The sequence below is a fragment of the Oryzias latipes genome, chromosome 5 (assembly GCF_053564925.1).
Source record: "Oryzias latipes strain Hd-rR chromosome 5, Olatipes_Hd-rR_3.1".
NCBI classification, from domain to species: domain Eukaryota; kingdom Metazoa; phylum Chordata; class Actinopteri; order Beloniformes; family Adrianichthyidae; genus Oryzias; species Oryzias latipes.
The window spans coordinates 16,115,387-16,134,331 of NC_136241.1; the positions used below are offsets into that span (position 1 = coordinate 16,115,387).

Here is an 18,945-nt window from a genome sequence, read left to right on the forward strand (position 1 = left end):
GCTGCCCTCTGCTGTATGCTTAATGTCATTTCACATCTCCTAACAAAACTGGTCGCTCCTTCCATGAGGGAACATGTTTAACTAGTTTCTTTAGAGCTATGCTGTTGATCAACAGATTGAAATGTTTCTCTAAATAAGTAACCAATAGGTCCTTTGACTTTTTCTGCAAAAAACTGCAGGTGGAGAAATATGAACCACTAGCATAGACAAAAAAAAGGACACAGCTTGCTGAAAGATTTAAAATACTTGAAGACCCACTCAGATGAATGTTAAAATTTAGATTAAAACTATGATTCTGACTATTTCCTAATTTAAATTATGGTGGATCAGAAGCAGAAAAAAATAAAGTTTGAAAAGCTTGTAGATGTTACTCACAAGCTACAATGGTTGTGCCACAAGACCCCTGCTCTATTCCATTCCGATGCACCCACTTGCAGACAAATGGATCCATTAACGTCTTTGTCTGAGCTGGCATCTGTCTCAAAACTGTACGGCTGGACAGCTCCAATACCGCTTGCCATTTTTGTTGCACCTCTAATGTTAGGCTGGGGGTGTTAGGGGCTGTAAGCCAGCGGGAGAAAGTGTAAACAAAGGGATGATGGGAAATCAGTGCAGGCTTACTCCCCACCAACAGCTCCACCCACAACTTCGAGGCCATTTTTGTAATGAACTACTGCTGCTCTACAGAAACTGTCCTAGTAAACAACACAGGTTTTATAATTATGTTTAAAAAAGGCATATATTTTATGTCCTCTTTTTGTATTGTCAAAAAGAGAACTGTCACCAAACGCAATATCACTGCATAATACTCTGTTATATTAAGTATAAAATAATGTTATATTTTATAATATATCAATAAAGGTAGTTTATCTATCTCACCTTAACCTGTTTCTATTTTTTAAAATGAAAAATAGTATTCAATTGAGGCAGGGGGGAATAAATTGAGTCATTCTGAAAATGTTTGAATCCAATTATGAATCCATACATCCCATAGGTAGAGCTCTGTTAAGCTTCCATCAAGCTTACTCATAAAACTGCATTGTGTGAAACAAATAGTTCCTCAGTTTTTTAATGCTTCAATGAATGACCAAATTTACATAACAAAAGTGTTCATAGTGTCCTCATTTTGATTCAATCAAACAGCTGCCTCTCGCTCGTGAAGCACTTTGTGCAGTACCGCTAACAGCATCTTGATGTTTCAGTGCCTAGGTCTCTTTAAGTGGCATTTGGAATTTTGTGTCTTCTTTGGAACAATTTGTGTCTTCCATAAATCATTATGGTGAAAATAGAACCAAACAGTGCCCGACTGACTGTTAGAATGGTATCTACTCAAAACATCAGAGTAGAAACTTGATCAGTATGATCTAGTGTTTAGTGTTCGTACAGATCAGGTTTAATCATTCTTCACAAGAAAGATAGATCTTTCTTTCAAACTCCTCTCATTATCTGAGGCTACACTTTGTTTATTGCTTCTTGCCTCCCTCTGATTTCAGCATTTGTAAATGTTGAGGAATATCTGGACCACAGCCAATCAGAGGTGGGCTCTTGTCTTTCAATATCTGATTGGTTTAAACCACAATATGTGCCTAAACCAAGCCTGAAACAGAAATATTTTCCAAGTTTCTGTGACATACATTTTTTACTACCTTAAGGATAGGGGTGTTAGTGTATTTTTACTGGTTGCACTTTTGAGAGGCACATGTAAAATTGGTGCGGCTATAGTGCAGCAATAGGGCGGTTGTACCTCTGATCTGAAAATTCCAGGTTCGATTCCTGCCTTGCCCGCCCATATGTTGAAATGTCCTTGGGCAAGACACTGAACCGCACCTTGGCTTTGGTGGAAGGTTGGTGACAGTGTTCGGGAGCAGAGTGTAAATGTGTGTGTGAATGGGACTGTGCCTGTAAAGGGGTTTGGGCATTTGAGGAAGGTAGAAAACGCTATACAAGTAAACAACCTTTACCATTTATGTGCGTGATCTGCTCTGTTGAATTTGGACTTCTTTGTATGTTCTGAATAATCTATGAATTTCCTGCGTTTAGGTGATGTGTTCTTTATTAACTCTTTAACACCGGCACACCGTCGCCGGTAACCCTTAAATAACACACGCTCTTTGACATACTGTAACTCTTCGACCATTTACTCAATCAACATAAATCAGCTTATTCTGACGCAGAGAAAAGCAGATAAATTCTCTGCGACATAATCAGTTGATTTACATTGATTGCATAAGCATTTCACTCCTGCGCAGTGTTGCATATCAGCACATGGCTGCTTTTCTCTGCTTCAGAATCTGCTGGCATTACATTAAATGCACACACGGTAGACGAGTCATGGTTATCAGCAACACCAAGTCGTAAATACCTGCTCTAAAAGAACCCTGGATAATTTGAAGTAGAACTGTAATGATTGGTAGACTCTAAATCTGATTGGAATCTGCTGAAGGTGTAGTGGCGACAAATGGAGAACAAAAGCACAGTCATGTACCAATTATTACTCTTTGAGAAGAGAAGTAGGAGTGACACTGACCTAATGTCATTACCAAAACTTTCCAAAAAATTAATAAATAGATAAAATAAATAAGTAAACATGTGGATGTGAGTTGATTGAAAAGCTTCTGAATAAAGCCATGTTTTGGCTAAACATCAGACATTATCATCCACCATTCTGTTAAACATAACTTTATTTCAAACTGCCAACCAACATAATTTACAAAAGTCTAAACATACAGAAATGAGCTACATGAATGCAAAAAAATGAAAGTATTGGTCTAAAATTGACAATGTGTCGCTCAGCTCAGTCACCAATATCACTGAAAGAAAATTAAAATTCTGACTAATTTGGTGTCCTGGAAATAAATAACTAACATTTTTTGTCTGTACTATCATCAAAGTGAAACTTGAATTACCATCAAGCTGCTTCACAAAACAGTAAATTGTAAACTCTTGTTTTCTTTTGTAACACTGATTTTCTCCAGTAAGCTGCTTGTTTTATATAAATGTGCTTTATAAGCTTATAAAGAAAAAAATCATAGACCCAGTCTTTGTTCAAAAAAATATCGCCTTTCAGTGAGTGAGTAGAAAAATTTAAAAGCAACAAAGAAAGTTTAAAAGAAACAAATCTTAGCCAATACTGCATCCATGAAGAGCACACTCTACAGAGTTACACAAAGTACATGACAACAGGAAGGCTGCAACTTCAAGGTTAAAGAGGCCGTCAGAGCAAGGATTCCTTCTTGGCAACGCCAACTACATTGATTAAGCCAAGAGAGATCACACTTCCCTCAGGATCAATAAAAACAAGATGAAAGGCGATAGAAGAAAAACTATGTCCTTGCCCACCAGCTAACATAGGAACAAATATAATTTTAAGATTACCAAGGAATGATAAGGGTAGCAGATATATAACACATGAGCCCTATTATAACCCACCAATTCTATTGGAGAAGAATTTTAATGCAAATGATCAAAAAAGACCAGCAAATGATTTTAATACTTTGTCTTAGGGCCTAACAATAACTAATACTGATCTATAACCCTGCTTTTGGTCTACTTGGAACTCATCTACATGCTCTTATTCCAGAAGTTACCTTCAGTCACTGGATGTTTCTTGGTGACTATCATCTCTTAAATATTTAGTGTCCTTATCATCTACCTAGCCAATGCTAAAAATGTGTGTTGTACACCAAATTAATGCTAAGATAGCAGAAATAAGATAAACCTGACCTATTTTTTTTACATGGTTAATTATTGGTTGCTACTATGATGCCTCAAATACAACAATCTAAAACGAAAGGATAGCCTAAATATGAACTGGTTTCTGAACAGAGAAAACCAATCCAGATAGTCAAGTCTGAATGGGATGAGAACATTGATAACTTTGAGAAACTGTGGAGGCAACTGGTGTAGTTATTGAGTCATTCCTTACTTGTAAGAACAAATTAGACAATAGCCTTTTTTTCCCTTTTTTTTTTGCTCTATAATGTATACTGACTGTGCACAAAAGTTTTGCCATACCTAAGGAAGAGTATTGTTGTCCAGCTGTATTATTATTAATTTTTTCTTATTTTACAGATATACTCATTTACTCGCTAGGACATAAATTAATGCTTGGGTAATTACTAAAAAAAACACCAGAGAGCTTCAGCTATTGTGTCTGAATATTTAGTTAAATATATTGTCAAATGTCATGTGATCTTTTTTTGTGTTATAGTAATCTTTTTGCAAATATTGACTGTTAGAACATCTCCTATAGTAAGTAAAATGTTTGAGTAAAGGTACATTTCCTTAAATCACATAACCAAGTGGGAGTAGGGTCTTTGAAAAAAAAAAAGACAAATGTCATAGATTCAAATCACTTCTCACTTACCAAGTGAATTGATTTTAGCCATTGACGAGAAAATGCTGAAAGGACATTTTATATTACCTAATGCCTCAGAGGAAGCTAAAGGGATAAAATGGACCACCAAAGCTTTTAGCAAAAAGAAAAGCTTGTTGAAGTAGTAGTCCCAGGCTCTTATTCCCTCCCCAGAGGTCAACTTCTGTAATAGTAGTATACTTGTCAGGGCAGGGCCATATATCAGACACGAAGGCATTAATGTGGGTTTCTATGGTAACCATAGGTGCAATTAGACCTGCACATCCAGGGCTGCAGACAGCCAATGTTTACTCAGCAGGTTCTGTTTTAGTTGCTCCGTGTTTTTTTGGACTCACAGGCTTTATACTAAATGATAGTGACCGTATGCAGAGCATACTCAGATTTTATCCACAAGGAGCAAGAAATAAAAAACAGAAAATCTATAGGAATATTAGTTCTTGACGCATAACACAAAAAGATGGATTAAAATTAAGTGGTAGCATTCAGTACCTCACACACTGATCACTGTCAGGTTAACCTAGGGCTCATGAAACATGGCAGTGTTGTATCAATCACTGGAAATTACTTCCTCCAAACTAATCTCACCTAAAGTGCAGTCATGAAAATCTAAAAACATCCCACTTTTCAATCTGTTCCACTAAGTTCTTTTCTCTGAATGTTGTTCGATATTTCAACATCACCACTGAAGCTTTCACTGTTGCTCCTGACATCAGCATTATTGAAACTCCTGTTCCTGACGTTTCCTCTGCTAGTCTTTAATTATTAAACACTACCTGCTCCTCCATGTCTAACCCTTGAAAGCGTAGAGTAGTTAACGTCTTCTGCGAAATGATGACCCTGTGACCTTTCACAGCTGTCAACCTAGACAAGGCTTTTCTTTCAACCCATTACTTAATCCTTCCTGAGAATTTTTTTCCCCCCCAATTACGTTCTCTATCTCTTTCCAGCATGCTGTTCTGTCAGATTTTGAAACTTAGATGGGGAAGAACTTTCTACATCTCAATTAAGGCAAAACAGTTGTTCTAATTCTTGGTCCTGATGCTGAAAGAGGGTCCCATTTTATTTCTACAATCATCACTTAAAGGTTAGCAATAAAGGCAGAAACCTTGGTGTGACTTTTGATAAAGATCCTACCTTTGAAGCACACACAAACCAAATTACAAAGCATTTTAACCATCTTAGAAACACTGCCCAAGTTAGAGGCGATGAGGACATTTTAATACATACATTTATAACTTCTACAATAAATCATTGACCTCTTGCAGTGATGTCACCCGCACCCCATTGTCCGTCATTTTGGGACTCAACCACACATTGTTTGATACATCAGACAGGTAAAGTGGGCTTTGGTATGGGAGGAATTATCCGCCAAATTCCATCATGGGACGGATGGTTGCTGTTGGTTGTCACAAGAGACAATCTCCAAATTTAAGCTTCTCATTTTACCAATTTCTGTGGGATGAAGACAGAAAACAAGAATGTTTTTTTTTATTTTGTCAATATTATAAGAATACACCTTAATATTATGTAACCCAGTCTTTCGATGTGCACACTGCAACCTCTTCTTCACGGCCCACTGCTCTGCGTTGAGTTTGTGCGTGGGTGCGAGGGGGCGTCATAAGAGGAGACGCCAGACGTCGGTTCTAATCTGTGAAAGACCCTGCTGCCCTTTATTTTATCTTGCCGACAACACAGAGAGAACTTTCAAAGGTAGACAGTGGAGTGGACACAACAAAAGATTGACAAGACAAAGATCCGCAGAAGGAACACTCTTTGTTTGACTCCCAAAGTTTGACTCCCAGAATGGTGAAGAGGGCATTCACGCAGACCCTGTGACATCACGTGCATGGGGTATATTGTAATCTCCTTCTTTTTGGTGTTAAGAAAAATACTATTAAGCTCGTTCAAAATTGGCTGCTCACCTTTTAACCAGGAAAGAAGAAGCACATCATACCAATCTTGAAATCTTTGCCCTGGCTCCAAGTGAGCTTTAGGATTGATTTTTGGATTGTTTTTTTAGTTTATAAAAACTTGAATGGAATTAGACCTTCTTTTTTAAATAAAAATTGCTTTTAGTTTATGAGCCACCCAGAACCCTCAGGTCCTCAGGGTCAGAACAAAAGCCCACGGCGAGGCCACATTCCAACACCGTGGACCTTCCCTGTGGAACGGCCTGTTTGAGGATGTGAGGGCTTCCTCTACTGTGGAGGTCTCTAAGAAAAAACTTAAAACTCATCTCTTTAGCTTTTACGTAAAATGTACAGTTCCTTATGTTTCAATTGATTTCATGACTAATTTCTTTCTGTTTGTTTTTTTATAATTTGTTACGGGTTTTTATTTTATTATTATTATTACTGTTATTGTTATTATTATTTATCTATTTATTTCATGTAAAGTACTTTAAAGAGTTCTGCAAAAATAAACTGCTCTAAACATATATTTGAATTTTTGAGTCCAGCACATTTACCAGCTCCATTCTCCCCATCGATCATCAGCAGTTCTTCTTGGTTTAAACATCCCAAAAATAATAATAATTAAAAAACGAATATGTCACCATGGCTGCCTTTTCAAAACACCTTTCTCTTTCCAAAGTCTCGGAAAAGGTCATGCTCTCACAATCACTGCCATACATCCAGCAAAATAGCCTACTGGGGGAATTTTAGTCTGGTTTCCGATCTCACCACAGCAGTGAGTCTGCTCTACAGATTCTAAGCACCCAGGCTCTCTCTGCTGACGCTAGTGTACACTCAGTCCTAATTTTACCTGACCTTGGTGCGACATTTGATACTATGAATCACCTAGGTCCCATTAGACTTCCCTGCAAAAAGTGCATATTGAAAAACTGAACACTTCACCTCCTACTTGAGTGGCAAGAATTTCTCTGCCAGGTTAGGTAACTTCAATTCTTCACCATCATGTCTCTTTTCCAAGTAGTGCGGAGAAAAAGATTTCATGTGTTGTAGGGGAAAAACAAACATTTTAAAGCTCTATTTTAGAAAATGGAACCAGTTGATCAGTTTCATGGGTGAAGTATTCAGCATCCAGATGATTGATCACAGGTCTGATGGGCATCATGTCCTAAGGCAAAGACATCCAACTCCTCATGTCTGCTATAACCTCCAACTCATTTCATGTAACAGTCGATCATTACTTACCCACTGCCCCTCATTCTCTTCCCACCATTAAAAAATCAGTGCTGCCAAACTCCTGACTGTTATAAAACAAGAGAAACCACATCATTCCCAATTTGCTAATCGTCCTTAACTTGTAGGTATTATGAAATTATTTGAAAAATATTTTGTTTGTTTAAAGCCACTCCAATGAAAATTTGGGACGATGGAGGACTTGCAGAAAATTAAAGAAAAATAAGCTAAAATTAAATCCTGCGTTTTTCTTCATTCAAATCAGTGCAAATCAGCAACAGATGGAAAAAGGCCATTAGAAAAAGACCTTTATTAAATTTATGGAAACACTGTCTTTTTATTTGTCATTGTAATGGATTTTTTATGGTGGGGTATGTATAAGTAATGTTTCTATCTTGTTATTTTATTCTTATCCTTTTTAATTAATTATTTTTTTATTAACTGTTGTAATTTTTCATATACTATTCCTCAACTTGTGTATTCTTGACAGTGTGCCTTTTTAATGAAGAGGGTCTGTGACCTCCTTTTTACTGATTGGACCATAAGTCTGGAATAAATTATTTCTATCTATTTATCTACCTTATTTGTGGTGTAGAAAATACTATATATATATATATATATATATATATATATATATATATATATATATATATATATATATATATATATATATATATATATATATATATATATATAGATTTTGATTAAAAAGAGAACAATAATTAAAAGACCACTGGGAACGCTTTCAAAATAGGTCAAAAGATGATCAGAGTGGGTCTTTAAAGACTATAACAGTTAGAAAAAACCCACAGCAATATGTTTAATCCTCAGCCTCCAGGCAGGGAACAAAACGATCCTACAGACGAACCATTCCTTGCTGGCAGTATGTGACTAATGTTGACAAATGGTGGCCAGAACAACTCCTCAGAGAGGTATCCAGGACGCATCTGAACTAGATGCCTGAGCCATCTCGACTGGCTCCTCTAGAAGTGAAGGAGTCGCAGATCTACTCTTAGCTCCCAGCGGGTGACAGAACCCTTCCCCCTATGTCTAAGGAAGTGCCCACCCACCTTGAGAAAACGCATTTCGAGTGCTTGTATCTGGAAACTTTTTCTGACGATCATGACCCAGAGCTCATGACAACAGATGAGTGCTGGAACAAAGACTGACAGGTAAATTGAGAGCTCCGCTTTCTGACTCAACTCCCGGCACAAAGACGGCATGACAGCACACACTGCACCAATCCACCCATCAATCTTCCCTCACTCGTGAACAAGACTCGAGATCCTTAACCTCCTCCACCTAGGGCCGGGGCACTGCATCGACCCAGAATAATGAGTTTTACTGGTATTCCATGGAACAAAATCAGCACAGATAAATATCAAACCGATGACTGTAAAGACTGCAGCGTGTCTCTGTAAGGTGGTGTGGGCGTGGCTTACATTTGAAAACACCTTTGATAGGTGTAGCCAAATTAACACATTTGCCAAATGTTTAAATTAAATGTTTAGCTTTAAATTTTTGTTGAATACTTAAATGTACCATAAACATTCAAATGAAACATTTATTTTAACATTTATTGCTAACATGTAACTTTGGTTTTAACATTTAGACTTAAATTCTGATCTAAAATTTTAATTTAAAACTTTTAATCAATATCAAAAATGGATAGATATTTAGCATTTATATTTAACATTTATTTTTTCTTTCTATTGTTAGCATTTTAATCAAAATGCTATAAAATAACAAACATAGCACATTTGTTTGTAGTAAAATTCTAGCATAGAGGTAATAAAAATGATGCATATATTGTAATAAAAGCTGGCTAAATCTGACAATACTGTTAGGTAATCTTTACTTGAAGAACTTTTACATTTGATGCCCTATAGAAGTGTACCTATGATGGACATTACAGACTTCTTTTATACTTTTTAAGAGGAGGCAACTTGGAGAATTGGTGACTAATACTTTTTTGGCCCACTGTTTATGTGATTAAACAAAGCTCTATCAGCGACAAAAGTTGAAATATAAAGAAATCATAAAGTTTTGGCTGTTTTCTAGAAAACTTTTAACTTAGAAGGTTACAAAGTAAAACTATTTTTGTAGACATATTTAGGGACACTTATTCAGAAAAAGGGATGTGCTATGAATCAGCTCAGATACTGTGCAGGACCATCACGCTCCAAAGCCTCTGGTAGAGGACCAGAGCTCGGGCGAGAATCCACCAGTGTGAGAAGGGTTCTTTAATCAATCAATAATCTATCTATCTCTATCTCTCTCTCCAATTAAAATGGTACTTTTGCATTTCTGCAATATAGCATATACCTAAGTTTGAAGTTAGAATAACCCAGACTAGCCTAGACAGTCATTTTTGTCTTTTTTCTAAATTCCTAAGTCGTAAATTTAATTAGGCAACAGGATTCTTTAATTTGAAGCAGGTCTTTTATACACTTTTTTTTCAATTGACTGTTAAAGTAAAGACTAATTTGATAATGGTTATTTTATTTTTATTCCAACCCTATTGAGTTGTTTATATTTATTTCTTTATTGCAACTGACTGTAGCTAAACTAGGTCTTTTTTGTTTTTACTTAACCACAGTAGAAGCTCCTATTTCTCTAAATAAATAAATGAATACAAAAATAAACAAATAAACAATAAAATGAATAAATAAATAAATACACAAACAAACAATAAAATAAATAAAAATGACAAACAACACAAATAAAATACTTTCTTTTACTTTTTTTTTTTATTAAAAAAAACACATTTATTTTACCTCTCATGTAAACAGTTCACATGTGATGCCTCCAGTCTAAAATAGGAAAATCAACAGGATGAACGGGTTCGACATGACTACTCCAATCTGTAGTACTAAGATCAATTAGTGACAGAAAACAACACAAAAGACAACCGAGCTGTCAACGATACATCAACAAAAACATCTGGAAAGAAGAATTCCGATTCTACAGAAAGGAAGGATTATGTCCTTGTTCTTTTGACACTTTGTTGTTTACAGCTGGAGAGTAAAAACCCTCCGTGGTTATTAGAGATTCAAAGCCCCGCAGCGCAGAAAGGAGAGTTGTCGGAACAGAACAGGACACAGGTGTCTGGAATGCTAGCTTAGTTGGAGCCAACCGCTAACCCCGAGAAACCGGCGTGAGGTTCTCCTCTTACCTTTCAGCACCACCACCACCTCAGCACCGGCGGCAGCCTCCGTCTCCGAGGCGTTGCTGGTTGGTTCGTCTCCCTCAAACAGCTGGTTGACCTCGCCCTGGATGTCCGCGGGGCGCGGGTCGCCGTCGCTCTTGGAGACCGTGAACCTCCTCTGGCTCATGGTTGTCGACCGGGAGACAAGCGTCGAGTCTTCTTGCCACGGTGCGGAGCGGAGGGAGTGACACGTTCAGACAAAAACAAACAAATCAAAAATACCCTTGTCTGTCTTAATGTGACAGTCCACTGCAGCGATTCACTTAATCCTCCGTAAATTGCTTTATCGTGGACAGGTAAAGCGCTCTTTGTCTGGATCTTGGAGATGTAATGCAGAGTGGAGTATCTCATCAACCGGTGTCTGCAGGCAGCCGCGCTCATGGGTCCTAATGCCGACCCGTTATGATGTTTATGTTTTATTTCTTTATTCGAATAATTGTGAATCAGGGGCAGATGAAAACATGTACTTTGAAAAAGATTGTAGATGTGACAAAGGACTAACAACAAGCCACAAGCTTCCTGCTTTGCTCCTTAATGATGCATCTAAAAAAGATCCATGTGTGTCTTCTTTTTCCTCGCTCTAACTGGCATCTGGATCAAAACTGCACAGCTGGATAGCCCAATATTTATCAACATTATTATAATTTTAGGTTTAGGATGTGGTGGGCTGGAAGCTAGTGGGAGAGTGCATAAATAGATAGATGATGGGAGGCGGGATTGTCTCACTCCACGCCAACGGACCCACATACAACTCTGAGGTGAATTTCTAATGAACTACATCTGCTCTGCAGAAAATATGTCCTAGATCAGTGGTCTGCAACCTTTTTCAGGCCACAGACCGGTTTAATGTCAGACAATATTTACCCGTTTCGAATGGGGCCAGAGTTCACATTTCTAATTTTTTCAAATTAAAAGTGCTACTACAGGAAATTCTGTTTAGATGTGTGTGTGTGAGAAGTTGTTTCTGAGATTTGTAAACAATTCAATAAGAGCAACACTTTTTTTTTTCATAGAAAATCATTATAACACAGAACTCAAAGGTCTCAGACCTTTTGTGGCAAAAAGATTTTTCATATTTAGTTTCTACATAAATCCTGTTTATCTGTATGTGTTTTCTTAACACAAAGGAATGTTATCTCTACTCAAGTTTCTTAACAGAGGCTTCCCTAATTCACCCTTTCTCTAGGAAAATTCATGTCCCTTTAACAAGTTTACACAAATCAGAAACAACTTAATTTTATTCAGTCTTCCTTGAATCCTCATTCTCTGTCAAAAGTTTGCGGCTGGTTTAAACGTAGACGTTGTGATGAAGTTTTTGCCTTTTATGTCAAAGTGGACGCTGACAACCAGATACTAAATCAGCCGCATGCGGCTTTTAAGGTGTGAAGGATAAATAAAGCAAAATAAAATGACACAACTGTTGTAAAACTGTTATTTTTAAAATATAATAAAAAACATGAATCCACAGTGTCTGCAACTTTATTATTTACATGTGTGAAACATTCAAAAGTCAGTCGCCGTGTATCAGGCAGAGCAGCTTCTGGTATGTAGGAACAACTGTCTCAATAAATCAATATTTGGAGGAAGACTCTTGGTTTTGTCTGTAAATAGCAACCTGATTTTTTTTTAAGTCAAAGGCTCTTCTTGGGTTTCATCTCTGTATTTTTTCTCCCTGAAGAATTTTGCAAATACTTTTAATTGTTTGGCATTGAAGCTTTGAAGCACTACTTACTGTGTGGTCCGAGCAGCTGCTTGAAGTCACCTGACGTGTCAAGACAGATGGATGTGCTGAACAGAATCCAATGTAAAAATTCCATTTGTATCAGAAAATAAACAAAACAGAACTAATCGAAATTAGTGTATGCAATTTTTTTTGTCTGCGGCCCGGTGCCAAGTGGCCCACGGGCCGGTACCGGTTTGGGGACCACTGTCTTGGAAAACAACAAAGGTTTTTGATTTTGTTGGTAAAAATGGTATAATCATAATTAAACAACCACTGGGAACACTCTTAGAATAGCTGAAATGATGATTAGAGTGGGACATTAATGGTTGTCTAATGTTCATTTGTCATTAATTAATGATATTTAAGGCTCTTACATAATTTTGACTTTTCCATCTGGAAACGTATTGTTTGTATCCATGCTTTAAGCCAATGTGACAGAGTTAGTTTAATGTCAAACTCACATAGCAGTCATTATAGTGTCTGACAAAACCTACATTTTACTATTAACCTAAAACAATAGGGGTGTGCGTCTTTAACCTTGATTCTATACGCATCTCGATATGTGGTTCCCTGTTCAATTCATAAAAGATTCAACCAACTTGGTTGCGATAAGATACAGTCCACACAACACACATTCTTCACCGTGGTTCTCCTTCAACCAACTGTTGTTGACCCAACTTAGTAGAAGCAAGCTTGTGATTGGACATCTTTTTGCTTGTATCACATGTACATAAAAAAGGCAGACCCTAGTTTGATTGAAACTTATTAATTACTTCCAGATTGATTTTATTCTTTTTTAAAGGCATAATCTTGTCTCTATCTTTGGCTATCAACCAATACTGCTGTTTCTACTAGTGCTCGATTGATTTTTCAATACATATCTTTACATCCTTATTAAACATACGGAACGAGGAAGAACATGGGGTATCATGTTCATGTATTTTTGCCTTATCTCTATGTGAAATCAGTCGTTCGTTCGCTGTGGAAAAAATGTTTTTCTGCATTAACTTTTCATTCATGTGACTCACTTAGTTCCAACCTAATATTAGCACAGAGAGAGCAACACAAAAGACTTCTCCTGCTATTGAGATGGGATGTTGTTGAAGAAGAACCCAGTCCTAAGAACAGCGAAATACTGCGCTGGACTCTGAAGTTTCCAATCCTCTCGTTAAGGACCTGAATATGAAGGATATCAAATGACTAACAGAGGAAGTGGGGATTTTTTTCCCCCTAGAAATCTAAGCCAAGTGGTTCTAGACTCCAAAGCTGGATGTTACCAATGATTCATCTCTTAATTTGAGGTTTGTGATATCATCAGGGTTTTTCATGAAGTCACACTGAGGCACTGCTGACTGCTAGGCAAAAATCTGTTGGATATCCAATCGGAAGCTAACTTCACTGTGGTTAAAATAAATCCTCGCTCTGCTATTAGTGACTTGGTGTTGCTAGGCAACAACAAACGAAGCCTGATCTCAGCTCTCAGTCAAAGAAGCGTAACATTCATTCTCTGTCCTAAGAGTACATTAAGAGACAATACCGCTGCAACACAGGTTCCGCTAGAAATATTTATGGATTGCAAACATTAAACGTTAAAGGCCATTAGGCAAAAAACTTTAGACAATTTGGCCAGGCCTGGTAAACTACAGAACAATAAAAAAATATATATCATACTAAAATTAACACAACAGTCATACAAGCTTATAATACTGGTTTATTGTGGTCAGATTACTGAGATTATTTTTCTCCAAGCAAAAAAATACGAACACAAAAAGATTGATTTTATTTTTTGTGCACTGCTAAAAATCATTCTAACAGAAAACATCAATATGGCAGCAATACTGAGTTTGTATGAGCATTGGTTTATGCTGTGCGAACAAAATTGCATATTCAGCTTCTCTAAATCCTGAGTCAGTTGATTGAGTTTTCAACAAAGGTTATGTCATGTCTAAAACCTCTATTTCTAACTCAACTTTTGGTCTTCCCTTTCTTCTTTTCTTCAGTTACCTTTACTCTTTCTTTCTTGTTGCCAAAAACACCTATTGCTTGTAATTGATTTTACCACCACCTTACTAAATGAAAAGTTTTAAAAAAGTGTGTCAACTGCATTTTCATGGTCAACAGCATTAAAGGTCCATTAAAATCTGATTGGAGCAACAAGTCAATAATCTTTTAACACATAATCTTTCAGGTTGCTCAAAATACATATTTTTTAATCAGTCCAGGTTGTCTAAAATTCTTTGCTGAAATTGTCTTGCAATGTTTTAAGGTTATAAATTTATCCAAAGTTTAGTATTTGAAAAAGGATAACTTTGAAGCACAGCTTTTTATGTAACGACAGTAAAATGTATCTTTATTTCAAAACATGTATTTGTTAAAAAATCACTTTTTCTGCTGTATTTTTGAATGTCCTTTTTCTGCCGCAGATAAGATAATTGTTTCACAATTTGTATTCCCCTTCATGTAAATTCACAGATTTAGTTTTCTGCATCGACATTCATGTACTGGGATGAAATCCAGCCAAGTTGTACCAGTCATTGATCCTTTAGAGAAAGTAGGACTGCAACTTGTTTTTGATGCAATAATATATATCATAATACATGTTTGAAATCCTTTCAGACATGTTTGATAAGATGTTTAACCCCATAGTTTCGGCTTCTTCGTCAGACAAATCTTCATGGATGATCTTGCAGTTGTCAAAGTCTATAAAAAATATTGAAAGCAAGGTTAAAGGATGGATGGATTTATTTCTGTTAAATTACCCTATTGCAAAACAAACAAACAAACACAAAAATAAAGACAATTAATTCTGTTACAATGGATTCTGGGAAAACTAAGGTGCTTCAAGGAACAAAATGCTAATCTAGTAAGAATTATTTTATATTGTTGTTTACTGTTATTGTTGATTTTAATAAAATAAAATAAACAGAAAAATAGTTTTATTGTTTTTACATAGCTTTGATTGAAAGCCTCTCAATAATACCACTTTTATCACACACAATTGTAATTGTAAAGTTATAGTCTGTGCTATTATTTTTTTTTTTTATCAATAAATTGTAGATGGAATCCTCACCAAATTCTGTGTTCAACATCTTCATTGTGGACCAGCCAAGACACTGGGTTTGAATCTCAAACTCCTTCAGCTCAGTTTCAGAGATGCTCTTTCTCCTGCCTGTTAGAGAAGACATCTTTAACAAACAAAAAGGAATTGTTTTGTTTTTTCAAATTGACCACACATCCTATAAATCTTACTTAATAAAAATGAAATGACATGTTCAGCAGACTAGAACACATTGCTATGTATTATGGCAATAGGTGAAACCATTTAGTCTGAGGGATCAACAAACATGCTCTACTTTTAAAAATGCAAAGTCCCATTTGTTCGCACACACCGTTGTGTGCAAAGTGTAGGGGCTGAATCCCTTACATCCGCCTTGACGATTGTTATACATGAAGTACTGATTTCCTTTTTAATTCTATGATGTGACATAATATTATTGCTCAAACGTTTTAGCTACATTGACTGGTGATAATAGGTGTGTCTGGTAATTAGAGATCCATACATTGCACAATATATGTACCAAACTAAGACAAGACAGGGATTTTCTATTCTTGTTTTAATTCAAAATACTAATTTTACCATTCTTACCCAGGCATAACTTCTGTGTGCTCCACTAACCAACATGCAACTATTTATGTTTGTGGTTTATAAACATCGAGAAGAGCAGATACTCAGTTTTAGCTCCAAATGGGAACTTCCCTTTTTTATTATATTTTTTTTTTGTTGCACCCCAAACGGTTTCAAAGCACCCAAGCTTTGCATTCACATGAAGGCCTGATTGGTTGTGAGCCAGGTATTACATGGTTGTGCTGCTTAATTGATGTCATGACAAACTGTCGTGTTCAAAGCAACTGTACAGTTCTCAGGTCCCGTAATCGGTGCTGCAGCACATTTCTATAATCATAAACCATACTTTAGAGTCAAAATTGGGCACAAAATGGAAGGTGTGCCACAAGTGCGCTGTGGTCAATTTAATCACTCTTAAACCTGTGTTAAAACAGAAAGTATTTTTTATTCCTAAGAAATTTTTTAAAGTAACAGTGAAAATTCCATAAAAGGTGGTCATTTTGAGCATGACCTTTTTGAAGACAGCTAAGGTTCTTGAACAGAACTGTGTTCAATTACTAAATGACTCATGTTACATCCATATTTACACACAGGTTATTACCCATTTATTCCTATCAATATTCCTTTCATTTATTTAGCCATTGCTTCCCACATGTCCACTGTCCTCATGCTCTTCTCATCCTTCTAACTGTTTGTCACTCCCATCTTTAATCCCTCTTGCATTATCTGATTATTTTATCCTACATTTCATTGCTCTTCCATTATTATCCACTGCTACGTAGTAGTAAAATAAATTCTTCAAGACAGGAGAAAGATTCCCCCTGGGCTCTACTTACTTAAAAGTAGGAGAGTGTCAATAGTATCTTTGGACTTTACAATGATGCAGTCAGAACAACTTGTTTGCAGGAGAACATCTGGATCACCAGTTGGGGAATCTGTTAAAAACATTTACAGCTGTGGTTAGTGGTTCATTTATAAATATGCAGTAAAATTTCTGCTGCAGTAAGGTAAGAAGTTATTGACTTTTTGTACTTAGTATGTTAAGCTTGCATGAAGTGGAAAAGGCACACAGGGTAAATGTAATGTGGAAATAGACAAAGTTTCCCTCAAATAGTTTGTGGTAGTAAAAATGTTAAAGCCAGGTTGAGGTAAAAAACGAGCTTTTATGAGCAACAATATGGTTAAATACAAAGAAAGAGTATTATAGATCTAACATGTGCTTTGACGGCGCTGCGAGAAAAGTACTGAAAAGGTCAGAAAGAGCTGCACTGTGTCTTTGTAGCTCTCTGTAAGTCTTTGTAGAGAAGGTCCATGACAGAGTATCTAGAGAGAAGCCTAGAGCCTTAAAGTAAAATAAATGTCTTTGTAAGTTATGATCCTCAGTACAGAAATGAATAAACAAAAATTGGCTTTAACTTGCAAAAATAGACAGAGACTTTTTTTATTACTTCTGCATATAAATCTATATGTTAAACAAAACTCTTACTGTTGCTGTCGACCTCCAACATTTTGCTGTTTTCGTAGAAAAAGGTTTGAGTTTCATTGTAGCAGTATCCATACCTGCACAGGATTTACAAAAATGTAACATTAAGAAAACTGTTTAAAAGTAATTGTGAAAAAAGTAAACAACTTTGAAAGGACAATACTTACATTTTGACTTTTATATTGTAATCATAAGTGTTTAGTTTAGCTGTAGAAGTAACATCCATTGCAAGGCTTGGCCAAACTAAAGTGTTAAATAAAGTAGTAACCAAACAGGATTCTGAGGCCCAAGCAATCAAGTGCCATCTCCCCAGCAGCTAATGAAAAAAAAGACCACAATAATTTTCTTGATATTATTTCTGGTTTAAAAAGTTATTTTCATAAACCTATTTCAAAAGAGAGACATAGTTTGAAATTAATGTAAACACAGAAAACTACAAATTTAGCATTGGTTGCAAATTTTTAGAAATACTTACTTCTGGATTCTTTTCTACAGGTGTCAGCAGGTTGTTACATGCCAGCGATGCAGGCTGACACACTGACACAAGACTCAGTGCAACAACAGCAGTACATAAAATCTTCATCGTTGTAGCTTGCAACCTCCTGTTGTGGTCAATGCAGTCTTTTTGAGGTCTTCCCTTTTAATGCTGTCTTTGACCAATAAAGCTTCTGCAAAGTTTGTCCACCCCTTAAACCCCTGTACTTTTACAATAGTCGTTTCTGTTTGTTTAAACTAAACACTCCTCTGCAAATATACCGTACATTCTGAACTCAGCTCAAGGTTCAGATAAAAAAGAAACCTAAGCAAGATCCTGAAAGCTTTTATCCTTTTACCGATCCATCTATAAATGCATTATTTCACATCAGTCAGCTAAATATAGAAATATACTTCTCCAGACATTATTTAGCACAAAAACACTTGTTGTGTTTACTAAGCATTACCAGTATCTGTGTAGAATGGATCAACACAAATAATGCAACTTACAAGACGACACGTAAAAGTCCTCTTTAGCCAGAGCTCAGTGATCAAAAGTTGAATGGTATTTTATAAAAAATAAAAAGCCAGTACATAAAAGATAAATAAATACAAAAATCTGTAAAAACTGGTTGATAGAGTGGACACTGTCCACATAATAACAGCCCTGATATAGTTTTGTCGGGTCAAGATTCATGTCAAAAAGTGATCTTTTTTTGATGAAACATCACATTATAATATAATAAAATATATTGTCCAATAACAATTAAAGTTAATGTGGAGTTTGGACCGGGGGTGTGAAACATTTTAGGCATTTTACTTCTGTGTCACTCAGGTTTTTAGAGTAAAACTTACTCCTGTATTTCCTTTCATAATTCACCTCACTGCAGTGTTACCCAATCGCTTTGCTAATA

The 18,945-nt window shown here is 36.2% G+C and overlaps 2 protein-coding genes across 3 annotated transcripts in view; both read right to left on the bottom strand.

Annotated features, from left to right (window-relative positions):
- The window catches only part of slc12a5a (solute carrier family 12 member 5a), a 146,796-nt gene extending 135,688 nt beyond the window's left edge, over positions 1 to 11,108 (bottom strand). For both annotated transcript variants that reach the window (XM_078947197.1, XM_023954949.2), the window contains exon 1: positions 10,694 to 11,108. In XM_078947197.1, coding sequence (XP_078803323.1) covers positions 10,694 to 10,853 — 160 coding nt within the window. In that variant the 5' untranslated portion in view covers positions 10,854 to 11,108. The remainder of the gene's footprint in view (positions 1 to 10,693) is intronic.
- Positions 11,109 to 14,140: 3,032 nt separating this feature from the next.
- On the bottom strand, positions 14,141 to 18,216 carry LOC101172895 (uncharacterized). Its single transcript, XM_004068801.2, has 6 exons — positions 18,033 to 18,216; positions 17,725 to 17,873; positions 17,561 to 17,634; positions 16,911 to 17,009; positions 15,520 to 15,618; positions 14,141 to 15,149 (listed from the first exon to the last, which is right to left on the bottom strand). Exons 1-6 carry the CDS (start codon positions 18,138 to 18,140, stop codon positions 14,992 to 14,994), a joined length of 687 nt encoding a protein of 228 aa, XP_004068849.1. The 5' UTR covers positions 18,141 to 18,216; the 3' UTR covers positions 14,141 to 14,991.
- Positions 18,217 to 18,945: the final 729 nt, after the last annotated feature.